Here is a 13,930-nt window from a genome sequence, read left to right on the forward strand (position 1 = left end):
GAAGAATTGGTTACACTTAGACAGAAAGGTACAGGTGCTTGGGGTAAGGCTTGGGAAATGTGATGTTTACACTGCTTTGATGCATGAGGAGGGAGAAAAAAACGAGTAAATGACCAGAATGATTCTGCCATAGGGTAAATCTGCAGCATGTGATTACTGAGATTACAGATGAATGTGGGCAAGGCTGAAGATCCCAGTTGGAGATCAAGGAGGTCTCGAATAGATACTATAATAGGTTATATGGATGTATCGAGAAGCCTGACCTGGAGGAAGTTAGCTTCACAATATCTCAGATTTTGCTGCTGGAATACGCGTGCAATGGGAGTTCCTCTGACGGAGGTGGAGCTGAAAGCAGTGATTATGTCTCTGAAAGCTTGGAAGACGCCAGGGGAAGATGGTCTACCGGCCGAATGGTACAAGTCATATGAAGAGTTACTAGCACGCAATTTGTTAAAATTATAAGAGTCAGGATATGAGAAGGGGCGGTTACCTGTAAGTATGTGGCAATCAGTGATTGTTTTGATCCTTAAGGCTGGAAAAACCCAGCAGCACTGTGCATCATATATGCCGGTGTTGATGTTGAATCACGAAGTAAAGATTTAAACTGCCCTTCTAGCCGGGAGACTCTGGGCAGTTACTGGCTCTCTAATATACATCGGGACCAGACGGCTTTCTACCTGGTAAAAATACCTCCCTTACCCGTAGGCGGATTCATTATGTTCTTGATCAGACTCGCGCACACGGTGCACCGTATTTGGTGGCTTCACTGGATGCTATGAAAGCCTTTGCTTCAGTGTACTGGGACTGGGTGTATGCTGTGCTATGCACATTTGGGGGTTGGGGAGAGTTTTCGAAGGTGGGTGCAATTGATATACATAGACCCCACTGCTAGGGTTAAAATTGGGTGATACGTATTAGGCACCTGGGGGTTGCGGAGGCAGACCAGACAGGGATGCCCACTGTCACCAATGTTATTTGTTTTAGCGTTGGAACCACTTGAGGTGTATTTGTGAAAGGAATTTGACGAGGCGGGGATATTGGTGGATGAGATGAGACACTTGATGTCCTTATACGGAGACAATATGCTGAAATATGTCCAAGAGCCAGAGCTTATTTTGCCGCTTATATCGGAGGTGTTTGATAACTTTGCTAAATTGTCAGGTATTGGGGTAAGCTATGACAAAACGGGTATCTTCCCACTGGGGGCATTGGGCACAAGACCTGAGGAGGAACTACCTTGTCTGGGTTTTAAATGGGCTACTGCCTCATTCAAATATTTGGAAATCGTGATCTGTCATGATATTGGGGAATAAGAAGAGAAAGAAAACACCAGTGCACACCTGTATTAAATAGATATTGGGATATAGATAAGTAAGTGGAACCTTCAAAGGTTCGAAGGATGTTTAAAGGGTATTTGAGGTCTGGGGGAGAAACATTCAACCTTGGCATCTAGGTTGGATATCAAAGAGCTAAAAGTGGTAGTTCCCAAAATGTTTTCGGAACTCCCGTCCCCTGCCTGCACACTATATATTATCTGTGAAACAGATCAGTCACTTGATGAAGTAATCAAGGGTTCATTTAAACAGTTTGATATAATTTCTTAATCAATAATTCAATATGTAAGATAGTATGAAGAAATAACCATCTCACAATTTTTAAATCAAAACAATCATATTTTATTGTCCAAAGTTGAGCCCAACGCGTTTCGAGTTTGCACTCTTCTTCGGGGGCAATATCACAATTCCTCAAATTTCTAGAAAAAAATAGAGAATAATACATCTTAGCATGTTCTTGTACTTATACTTCCATGAATAGAAAGCTTCATTTAAATAGATTAGTAGGCAACCATAGATATATTTCATCTGGAATAAACACACACCTTTGACAGATTGAACAAAATTGAACAAAATTGATGAGCTGAGTCAGCTAATGCTTAAAGTGGTCATCCCTGCTTAGAGTGATCATCCACACTTATCACAATCAAGGCTCTAGGAGGAGTCTGCCTAGTTAAATGCAAGGTAATTCTGAAGGTGAAGCTAGAAAACTAAGTAAGATTTAAGATCAAGACATCACTTACCACTGAAAGTGAATGTAAAGGATAAGTGAAATATCTGATAGTTCAAACGATTTGATTTCCAGTTGGATCAATGGTAGAAAACCGTGCTATAAATAAGAGAATATACCACCAGTCAAAAAACAATACTATGATAATGTATAGAGTATGTTAATAAGTCTGTCTACACTTACATCGAAAAACCAATCGGTGTTACACAGGACATCCGTCAGGAGAGGAAATTCGTTTTCATAAGTAAAGCTCATAAACTAATCCAGAATGCCTCCCTCTGGCGCTCAACTGAAAGTAAAGTAAGAATACGAGAATAGCGTAAGCTTAAATAATCTTTGAAGAGAAAAAGCAGTATTGTAGAAGGGCCATCAATTGCCCCGAAATACTTACATCTTAAGAAGAGAAGGTGAGTGTAGGAACCATGGTGGACCACATTCCGCCGGTGGAGGATGTGGTCCACTCCTGGCGGTCCTACTTAAATACTCAAGTAATTGATGATGCGTAGGAGTGCATGCGCAGCAGCCCAGTGCTGCACCCGCATGTGCCCGACGCTCGGCTGAGGCAGAATCCATTAGTAATAAACGTCATAGGTCTGATGACACACCTGTGCATGTGCGGTGGCGTCACAAAATAGTAAACAAATGACATCATTCTGTGCGTGCGGGGAATGATTAACCGCGTGCAAATGTAATAAGGAGTCCTGTAGAACTTAAGCCCAGAAAAAAAGGGACTATGGAGGAAAGATAAGTCTATTATCACAATTTAACTAACATGATAGACTTGGAATAAAGAGCGGACAATGGAGTGGTCCAGCGACCGGAATAAGAACAACCAATTGAAAGCCGTAAAAGCGTCTGTCAGTCCTAATCGTAAGAGTCTGTCAGTCCGAAATATTAGAACCCGTCAGTCCTCATTTTATCCTGTCCCCATAGGGACGTACAATCTTTTTACCACACATGTATATACATAGAGAGGTGAATCTGGAATACAAAAGATCTGGTTGGACGCAACAGGAAATTTTAAAACTTTTTGTAGGCAAGAGGCAATAAAGAGAAAATAAAATCAACCATTTTGAAGAACATTAAATCCAAATGTATACAAAGATCAAGTAATCCCATGGCATAATATGGTAAATAAATAATGATTTGAACTCCTGAAAAAATTACAGAGTATATGTGCTTCATAAGTAGGGGCCCAGGTAGTAGTCCTCATTCATACCAAGGGGGAGAGTGAATCAAGGCAGTGAATCCAAAAGAGTTCACTCTGGGATAGTAGTTTCTGTAGGTCACCTCCTCTAGGGAGTGGATGTATAACCTCAAGTATTACCATTCTCATTTGTGCCACTCTATGTTGATGATCTCTAAAGTGTCTGTATACTGGTGCTTTGATATTTTTAGTGCGGATGTTTGATTTGTGCTCTGTCCATCTTTCCTTAGCTTTTCTGGTAGATTTTTCAACATAATATTTTCCGCAAGGACAGCGCAGAGCATAAATCACATTTTTAGAATCACAAGTTGCGTATTGTTTCAGTGGTATTTTCTTACTGGTGTTGCCATGTCAAATATGATCTCCTTTTATCACATTAGAGCAGTGTTGGCAATTGAGGCAAGGGTAAGTGCCATTTTTTGGTTTATTCAAAAAGGTTTGATTAGTTGGTTTATGTTTTTCCGCTTTAATCAGTTTGTCACAAACATTTTTGCCCCTCTTATATGACAGCGTAGGTGGTTCTGGAAAGAGGTGGTTCAATTGGGGGTCGGTTTTGATGATGTCCCAGTTTTTGTGTATTATTCTCTTTATCTGAAAACTCTGGCTAGAGTATTTCAATGAGTGGATCAAACTTGTTTTTTCATTTTTGACTTTTGGGTCCAGTAGGTCCTCACGACTCTGTAGTTCTGTTCTGAGTATAACTTTGTCAATAAGATCCACTGGGAAGCTTCTGTCTTTGAATCTGGATTTCATGATGGTATATTCCTCCTGTAGTTTGTCAACTTCTGAAGTGATTCTTTTGACTCTGAGGAGTTGGCTGTAGGGTAGGTTTTCCTTTAAATGTTTCGGGTGGAAACTTTGAAAATGCAAGGTGCTATTCACATCTGTTGGTTTCCTGTAAATCTGCGTCTTGAGACCCTCATTGGTGATTTCAATAGTGACATCAAGAAAACTCACTGATGGTTTACCAATGTCTATTGTAAACTTGATTCTGTCATTGCATTTGTTAAGATATTCCCAAAATAACAGAAGTTCTGATTCCGTACCTTTCCATATACCAAACACATCATCAATGTATCTAAACCAAATTTTGATATTGTTTTTCCAAATTACATTGTCCAGAACATGGGTGCGTTCAAAAAAATACATAAATATATTAGCATAGGAGAGTGCCACTGATCTAGAAATTTGAGGAATTGTGATATTGTCCCTGAAGAAGAGTGCAAACTCGAAACGCGTTGGGCTCAACTTTGTACAATTCAATATGATGATTGTTTTGATTTAAAAATTGTGAGATGGTTATTTCTTCATACTATCTTACATATTGAATTATTGATTGTTAAGAAATTATATCAAACTGTTTAAATGAACCCTTGATTACTTCATCAAATGACTGATCTGTTTCACAGATACTAGGTAGTGTGCATGATATTGGGGAATCTCATAAGCGAAAGACAGTCCAGGCAGCTGAGGAGGTGGTGCGCTATATGGGATTTTCGAACAAAAGTCTGCTGTCTGTAATGGGATTAGTGGTGCTGACTAAGGCGCCTGGAAACACTTGTGTATAGGCGTCATACAAATGTCCAATAGATAAATCTTGCCTCGCCTCCTGTATTATTTTGCCTATGTACCGTTTGCTATTCCTAGACCCTTCTTTAAAGCATTGGATTCCGAAATCAAGGGGGTTCTCTGGGGGTTATGGTGGACACAAGATCGCATTGCCAACTTTATGTAGGCGATATGAGAGGGGAAGGGTGCAGCCTTCCTGGTTCAAGTTGTAGTATCTTCTCTCCCAGCTCCAAAAGTTGGTGGGGTGGCTGTCGGATGAGGTCAAACTGGATACATATTTGATGCAGGTGGCCATTAGGCCAGTGATGCTGAAGGAGGCTATATGGACATCAGAGAGATTACTACCATATAAATGTTCTCTCCTGGTGCAGGGAAGAACTCTTTGGGATAGAACATACATAAAGTCTGTGACCTGTATTTTCTGCGTATCCTCCTGACAGTTGAGATCTTTAGAGACAGAGGAGGGCTTAAAAGTGTAATGGCATGGGATAATCTGGGCTTGCCTACATGGGGAGATGCATTTAGGGAGGGGCTGGTAATGGGGTTTTCGGAGGAGCAGCAAGAGTATGGTTTGCATAAGGGCCAATTCCTGTTATATGTTTGATTGTTGAAGACTGCTAGGAAGAAGTGGGTGGAACTACCGGAAGAATCAAAATGTGAGGAAACGCTTGCTTTGTTGTATGAGTTAGAGAATGGTTGGCGATCGGTTTCCAAAATTTATGGGAGGTTATTGGACAGCATGGATGCTTGTGCCCACAAGGCTAAACATCCATGAGATTCGGATCTAGGCTCTTGTTTAGAGGACATCTATTGGGACGCAGCTTTACTGTATATAAGGAGGGTTTCACGGAACGCGAGACATAGATTTATACAGTTACAAGTGCTTCACAGAAAGTATATAACACCGGAACGGGTGGCTAAATTTAACACTCGATTGTCTTTGGCCTGCCGTGGTGTAGTACTGAGCCAGCGACCCTTAGATACGTGTTTTGTCAGTGCTCAGTGATATGAGATTTTTGAAACTGTATCAGGTTGAAAGTGGAAGGAGTTGGTATAACGACATATCAGTCGACCCCTGAGGTGCGCTTGTTTGGTATTTACCCTGGGCTGAGAAAGAACAAACATGTGACCAAATTGCTGGATTTGACCTGCATACTGGCAAGAGACAGAAGGTTCGATTTTTGTGGCATGGTGTGAGGACATGAAGAGGTGGAGTATGGCTGAAACAACAGTGTTGTACAGGCGATTAAAAAGGGAGCTCACAAAGTGAATGATACCATGATGGCGTGGAATGCTTTGATACAAGCCCTGTTCTGCCCCTCTGACGACAGAACGCCCCCGCCTCGCTGGAATGGTGGGGACAGGTCTAAGGCTGGGGGTCGGGAAGGGACGAAGGGCGGGATGTCTAAAGTGGATGGTCTGGAACACCGAAAAATTTACATTTGGGAGCATATAACAAGCTGCTAAATTTGCAAATGTTGAAGCTCTGTGCTTTTTTTAAAATATATATATGCTATAATGGGATTAAATGCCATCATGTGCAAACAGACAGACGGAATGTACAATAAAAAGATTTTAAAAATAAAGAAAAAGGAGGGGAAGCGAGGTGGTGATCCTCTAAGCTGGAAAAGACATTACTCGCCGATCGAGGGGGTCTGGAACCGAAAAATATGTTATTAGAATCTGTGGCAGATAATTTCATCTGAAAGAAGAAAAAATGAGAGGAATCATCGAGTTTAAAAGGCACAAAGTTGACCACAGGAAGACAAGATTTAAAAATAATGGCAATTCCGCCCCCACGTTGAAATGAAGATTTTTTTTAATGTGTTGTTTTCTTTTTTTGCTTTAAGAGTAAATCTGTTGTATTATTTTCCTGAACGCTTATTAGTCGCTTTTACAAATTGTCCTTTGGTCTCTCACAAGGCACCCATATTTGAGCAGAAATAAGCTACCGGATGCCAGGTAGTGTAAGACTTACAAACATTGCAATACCTGGTACAAAAGAAGTGGCTCCTTCATGAACAGATGGGAAAGTTACAGCGCATCAGAGTCTGACCACAGATTTCACTGAAACAATAGCAGCTGAAGATTATGCATGCATGATGCTGCCCAATGCACCATATGACATGCAACAGTTACAGCAAAATAAACACGTCACTTCCTCTCACCCAGACAGCAACAGAATGCCAGCATCGGCCGCCTCAGCAGAGTTACAGATGGAAAGGAGGTAGTCGAAGGTCTCCTGAAACCAGCGCATCTGCTGTTGAACTGGTGTGCCTGAGGGGAAAAAAACATGGAGGTCAACAAGGGGGAAATGGCAAACATGCGCTCCTTCCAAGACATAATACAATGTGGTGTTGCCTTGAAGGACGACAGGACGCTGTAGTGAATCTACTCTACTTTATTAAATAACAGCTGGTGTGGACTGGTATATGTCCAAGTTCTCATCAAGCACGTACTTACAGTTCAGTTAAGTTCAGGACTTCCCCAGTTGAGTCACTGAGGGAAGTGGGTGCACTAGGGTGGCACGCTGTAAGCTTCTAGGGCCCCCAGGTAACCTCCTGTGGCTGTGGTGTTACACCCTAGAAGCTGGGCTGTACGGCTGCTGGAAGTTCTTGCCTTCTCGGCTCCTCATCAGGAGCAGCGCTGTGGTGCGACCGCTTCATCTGGCGGGCTGCCAGCTCTCAAGCGGGAAATGTTTTCCCGCGGAGCGTGGGCTCGCGAGATCTCGTTAAGTGCGATCTCGCGAGAACACGCTCCCACGATCGAGTGATATCCCCACACACCTCCTTTGCTGGGAAAAAGGATGCATGGTCATTCCATGACAAAGTCTGCAAACTTGCTGGGTTTTCTTCTCTCTCTCTGAGGTCTGCTTAGATCTGTATGTGGGGCAGGATTGCTGGAGTGCCCTTGAGAAGATGCGGGTGATTCAAGTTCTTTTTCCCTTGCTCTTCGCTGTGACTCCCTGGGTGTTGTTGGAGAGTCGGGGCTTGAGAACTCGTTGCCCTGGTGTGGCTCCAAGACACCTCTTTCTGAGTGGCGAGGGTTTTTGGATGTCCCTTGGCGGTCTTGATCTTCTCCGGTGTCCCAGTGTGGTTGTTCCACGTCTTCCCTCCTGCGGTACATGGCCACCCTTTCCAGATTCCATTTCCTCCCATCGCTGGTGCAGATGCGGTTTGACCCTCTCTCCATGACTTCTATGGGACTACTGTACTTGGAGCCGGTCTCATTGTCTTTGTGGGGAAGGCGTATTTTCACCAGGTCACCTCTGTTAATTGCTGTGTGTCGAGCGGCTCGACGCAAGTCCCCTTGGGCCTTCATGGCTTCTTTGTTGCGCCGCATGCGAAACGCTATGTCGTCCATGTTTACGTCTTCGTCAGCCCTCACTTGATGGAGCCAGGGTGGTACGAGTGAGGATGCGGCCCTTCTCCCCCTCAGCAGATGGAATGGGGAGAAGCCAGTGACGGCGTTGGGAGTGAGGCGGTGTGCTGCTACTGCTTCCTTGAACTTCTTGTACGGGTCAGAGCCCGAGGCATGAGCCAGTTGGAGTGCCCCTTTGATGAAGCGGTTTGCTCGCTCAACCAGGCGATTGGCCTGTGGGTGGTACAGGCTTGCTCTCCGTTGTCGAACGTTGTTGAGCTTGAGAAACTTCTCCATTTCTCGGGAGACTAACTGGACTCCGTTGTCTGTGACAAGTTCTTCTGGTAGACCTTCCCGCTGGAATACGGCGGTGAGTGTTTCAATGACTGTGCTTGTGGTGATGTCTGACGTGAAGTCAGCTTCTACCCATTTGGAGAAGTAATCAACAATGACTATCCCATATCTGTGCTCTGGGGGCATGTTGTCCAGGGGCCCAATGAAATCCAAACCCAGTTTTCGCCACACCCCTTTGGGCACTTCGGTGGGCAGCATGGGGGCTTGCCTCACTGTTAGGCGCTTGTCACTGTTGGTGCACTTGTGGCACCTTTCGACCATTTTTCTTATGTCCTGGTCCATGCCTGGCCACCAGTAGGCGTCGCGTATCCTGCGTCTGGTCATGTTGCACCCCAGGTGGCCTGAATGTGCCCTGCACATTATCACTTTGCGGATGCCGCTGGGCGGGATGATTTGATCCCCTCTGAAGATGAGACCGTTCATGGTGGAGATTTCCTCGTTCACTTTCCAGTAGGGACGGAGGCCTTCGGGGATCGCTCTCTCGTTGGGCCATCCCTCGCGAACCCAGGTGCTGACTTGCCGTAGGGCCTCGTCCTGTTCGAACTCCTCCCGCCAGTGGCGCTCACTCAGGTCCATGTATTCGCCGTTCCTCAAGTCACTGATGGAGGCTACGACACACTCATCCTCCAGGAACGTGGTGTCGGGGGCTCTTTGGCTCAGGAGTCTGGACATGCAGTCCGCTTGTGCATTTTTCCACCCCGCAATGTGTGCTATTTCGTACGTGTATTTCTTGAAGCTTTGCAGCGATTCTGGCCAGCCTCGGGGTGGCCGTCTTGGTGCCGCCCGGGCACAACATGTGGATGAGGGGTTTGTGGTCAGTGACCAGCTTGAATCTCGTCCCCCATACGTACGATCTGAAGTAGTCGACGACCCATGCACATGCCAACATTTCCTTCTCGACCGTGGAGTAATTATTCTCCGATGCGGATAACGCTTTGGATGCAAACGCCACAATGTTCTCAGCGTCTCCCTTCTTCTGGGTCAGGGTGGCCCCCAGGCCATACGCGCTGGCGTCTGTGGTAATGCAGGTGTCCCATTCAGGGTTGTATGGTTTCAGGCACGGCGCGTGTCGGATTCTCTTTTTGATTTCCCGGAACGCCTCATTCTGTTCCGGACCCCACGAGTAGGCTGCCCCCTTCTTCAGAAGCTCCCTCATGGGAGACGTGCTCTCGGAGAATCTGGGGACGAATTTGGCATAGTACTCCGCCAGGCCCAGGAATAAGCGTAGCTCCTCTTTGGATACCAGAGCCGGGGCTTCTGTTATGGCCTGCATGAGGTTCTTCTTGGGACTAACGCCGTCACTTGAGATGCAGTACCCAAGGTATTCCACCTTGTTCACTCCGAAGACGCACTTTTCATGGCGTAGGTGAATGCCCTCCTCTTGAAGCCTGCTCAAGACCGCCTTGAGTGCCTTGTCATGGGTCTCTTTGTCTCTGGCATACACAAGGATACCATCTTGAAAGAAGGAAACATTTGTGAGTCCCTTGCATAAGGAGTTCATCATTCTCTGAAATGCGGATGCTGCCGATGACAACCCGAATGGCATGCGGGTATATTGGAAGGTGCCGAAGGGCGTGATGAACACTGTAAGGGGGCGAGAGGCTTTGTGCAGGGGAATCTGGTGATAGGCATCATGCATGTCCAGCTTAGTGAAGATTGCCGCCTCTTTCATCATGAGGACGATCTCATTGATACTGGAGAGTGGAAAGCTATCTGTGATCATCTCTAGATTGAGGCTTCTTAGGTCGATGCAGATCCTAAGGTCGTTGCTGGAATTCTTTTTGATCAAAACTACTGGACTCAACCACTGTGAGGATTCCATGGTCTCGATGGTTCCTTCTTCGACCATCTTCCGAAGGTGGGCCTCCAATGCGAGTCTCGCTGTGGCAGGAACTGCCCTGACTTTGTGTTTCACCGGTATGGCGTTGGGTTTTAAGCGAATCCTGTGGACATAGTTTCTCACCTTCCCTGGGTTCTCGGAGAACAGGTCCGGGAACATCTCCTTGAAGTTCAGCGCTGCTCCTGAGGAGACCATGAGAACCTGTTCCGGAGTGCTGGGATCCAGTTTCATGCTGAGTTTGTGTTGATCGTCCCATCCCAGTACAGCTGGGCCTTTGGGTGAAAAATACACTCTGGTGGTGGTGGACCTCCCTTTGAATTCGATCCGGGCTTTGATGTAGCCTAAAAGGTCGACAGTTGCACCACCGAACACCGTCAGCTTTTGCCTGGTCGTTCTGATCTCTACTTGCGCTCGACCCATCATCTCCTTGTACGTGTTGATGGGGAGGATTGTGAGGTTGGATCCCGAGTCTGCCATGACGCGCGTTTCCATTCCGTCAACTTTAATGGTGCAGTGGGGCTTTTCCCTCCTTGCCTGGGGAGCGTTGACCATGACCACCATGGGTCTATCCTGCTGGTCTTCATCGTCGCTTGAAACGCAGTCACCATCGACACGGGAAACCGTCTTCTCCCGCCACGTGCATGCCTGAGCCACGAGGCCGATGCGTCTGCACTTAGAGCACTCCTTTTTCCTGGCGGGGCAGTCGCGATCATTCGCCATGTGCTTGGTGCTGGCACATCTATAGCATTTGGGTGCCTCCTTTTGCCTGGGACCTTTGTCTCTGGGGCCGTCGCGGGACTGCTTGTCTCTGCGCCCTCTCCATTGTAGCGCCGCAAGTTTGGGCGCGGGCAGGTGACTTCCCGCCTCTTTGCGTCTGCTGGAGGTTTCCTCCTCCGCCCTAGCAATTTGGATGGCCTTGTCAAGGGTGACCTCCTTTTCTTGTATGAACTTGTCCTGCACTTTCCTAGAGTTGGTGTGAACGACGAGCATGTCGCAGATGACCTGTTCTGCGTTTTCGCCAAAGGCGCAAAGAGAGGCCAGCTCCCTCATCCTGGTGATGTAGTCGTCCACGGGTTCGCTCCCTTCTTGTTTGCAGGTGTAGAACCTCAGTCTGTGCAGTACAACGTTCTCCTTATTGGTGAACCTCTTCACAATGCGACGGGTCGCTTCCTTGTAGACGTCGTTGTCGTCATCATCGGCCGCAGGTATCTCCTTCAACCCAGCAAAAATGCGCTGTCCTTCAACCCCCAACGCATTTAACAGCATCGCCTTCTTCCTCACGGGGGCATACCGCGTGCCACCTATCGCTTCCAGATAGGTGGAGAACAGGGGCTCCCACTGCATCCATGGAATTGCTGGTGTCCCCGGTGACGGGAGAAAGGCAGGGGGCGGCGTGGCGCCTTGCATGGTGAGGCCGTGGGGTCTTTGGTATCCTCGTCGCCAATTATGTTGTGGCCTTGAAGGACGACAGGACGCTGTAGTGAATCTACTCTACTTTATTAAATAACAACTGGTGTGGACTGGTATATGTCCAAGTTCTCATCAAGCACGTACTTACAGTTCAGTTAAGTTCAGGATTTCCCCAGTTGAGTCACTGAGAGAAGTGGGTGCACTAGGGTGGCACGCTGTAAGCTTCTAGGGCCCCCAGGTAACCTCCTGTGGCTGTGGTGTTACACCCTAGAAGCTGGGCTGTACGGCTGCTGGAAGTTCTTGCCTTCTCGGCTCCTCATCAGGAGCAGCGCTGTGGTGCGACCGCTTTATCTGGAGGGCTGCCAGCTCTCAAGCGGGAAACATTTTCCCGCGGAGCGTGGGCTCGAGAGATCTCGTTAAGTGCGATCTCGAGAGAACACGCTCCCGCGATCGAGTGATATCCCCACACAATGCCACGAAGAAAGAGGAAGCAGGAATATTGCTCGAGTGTTGCACCACAGGATTAAGTGCCGTGGTCGTGCACGCGGAGGCTGTCAATGACGGCCTTAATTTCACGAAACCCAAGAATGCACAGGGCCGCTCCATTTTAAAGCTGGAGAGCCTGGGCGCCTTACTACTGCGAGACTGCACCTGGCGAGCTTTGGCATAGCAATAGGAAAAACGGTAGAATGTACCGCACCTCCACCCCACATCAGCACCGCCGACTAATATAAAGTGCATGTATATTACTCTGGGGCCTCTGCACTTGGTTTGGCCTCATTGCAACAAAAACAAGGGGGCTGCTTCGTGTGAACCACACCTCAAAAGTAGAGGCAACAAAGAGGCCTTTTTCTAAACTCTTTCCCCCCATCCTGAGGCGACCTCATCCCTGCCGCATGTCCTAGTAATAGTAGGTCGGCGGTGCAGACAGTGGTGTACTATTAACGTGCACTGTAGTCTATGCATATATCATTAAATGTCTGCATCCGTATATGTGGCACTATATACGTGTGTGAGAATACATGTGACAGGGAAGTATCTGAGAATGCATGTTTGCACTTGTGTGATTGCATGCATGAATGTGTGTGTGTGTTGGCATGCATGGTTTCGTTTCCTGTGTGGAAGTGTGTGCATGTATTTGCGGGCGTGTAAGTCCTGCAAGGTTCACTTGCACTTCAACTGCTCTCATAAATTCTGACTATCCGATTGCAATCTCATCTAACAATATCAACGTGTGTAGATAGGCGTATATTGTGCTATTCGGATTTCTATCACACGCTGCTTCCATTTGCATGACCTCCAGGCGCTCTGCAAGAGAATGGGTTGTTTTGCTTTGTTGGGAGGGGGTGGAGCTGTTCATGGCTCAACCTGGCCATAAAATGGCAGTTTATTGCATGCGTGTTAATGTGTAGGTGCATTGTTGCATGTGCCTTTGAGCGTGGTAGCAGTTTCAGGGCTTCCGCGGGTTGGTGGGTGATTGTGTGTATGCGTCCGCCTATTTCTATGTGCCAGAGTGCATGTTTGTTTGTATGGGCTGTCACAGGTGGCCTCATGCACACACTCACTCTCAAAGATGGTTTGAGAGTTTTATTATAATTTTGAAGGGGGTCTAACTAAGGCCCACCCCCCATCTCTCTAGTCTTCACTTGGGCTTCCTCCACCCTAGGCCACACTTCCTTAATCCCCAAGATCGGTACAAGAGATTGGTAACCCCCTACTATCTAAAATCCTACTGGCTAGATCTGAAGGCCTAAAGGCAATATGCTGTAATTATCCATCTTACTCCCTACAGGCTCTTCCAGCTGGATCCTAGCCTGGTGTCCCACACAAACTATGATGTCTTCTAACAGGAAAAGGAGCCTTACACCCGCCCAGGTCTCACTTGCTCTTAACTTCTCACACTCTTCTATTCCTCATTCTGATATTCTTTCCCTTGTTTCTACCCCACTTCTCGTGCCACAACCTCTTTTCTCTCCCTCTTTCGTATGTCCCTGCGATGCTATTCCACCTCACGTCTACTCCTTAATCCTACCCTTCATTCTACTCTTCTCCCTCCTCTACTCTACAGTATTCTCCACTACTGCTCAACTCCCGCCCACCCCTTTGCCCCTCACTCACCCTCTCCT

At 46.8% G+C, this 13,930-nt stretch overlaps 1 protein-coding gene across 6 annotated transcripts in view; it reads right to left on the reverse strand.

The window, feature by feature from the left end:
- Positions 1 to 13,930, reverse strand: part of DDO (D-aspartate oxidase) — a 364,955-nt gene that overhangs the window by 45,405 nt on the left and 305,620 nt on the right. For all 6 annotated transcript variants that reach the window (XM_069607761.1, XM_069607757.1, XM_069607760.1 and 3 more), the window contains one exon: positions 7,009 to 7,117. In XM_069607761.1, the coding sequence (XP_069463862.1) occupies positions 7,009 to 7,117 (109 nt within the window). The remainder of the gene's footprint in view (positions 1 to 7,008; positions 7,118 to 13,930) is intronic.

Source organism: Ambystoma mexicanum, chromosome 4q, assembly GCF_040938575.1.
Source record: "Ambystoma mexicanum isolate Mex_15411 chromosome 4q, UKY_AmexF1_1, whole genome shotgun sequence".
NCBI classification, from domain to species: Eukaryota; Metazoa; Chordata; class Amphibia; order Caudata; family Ambystomatidae; genus Ambystoma; species Ambystoma mexicanum.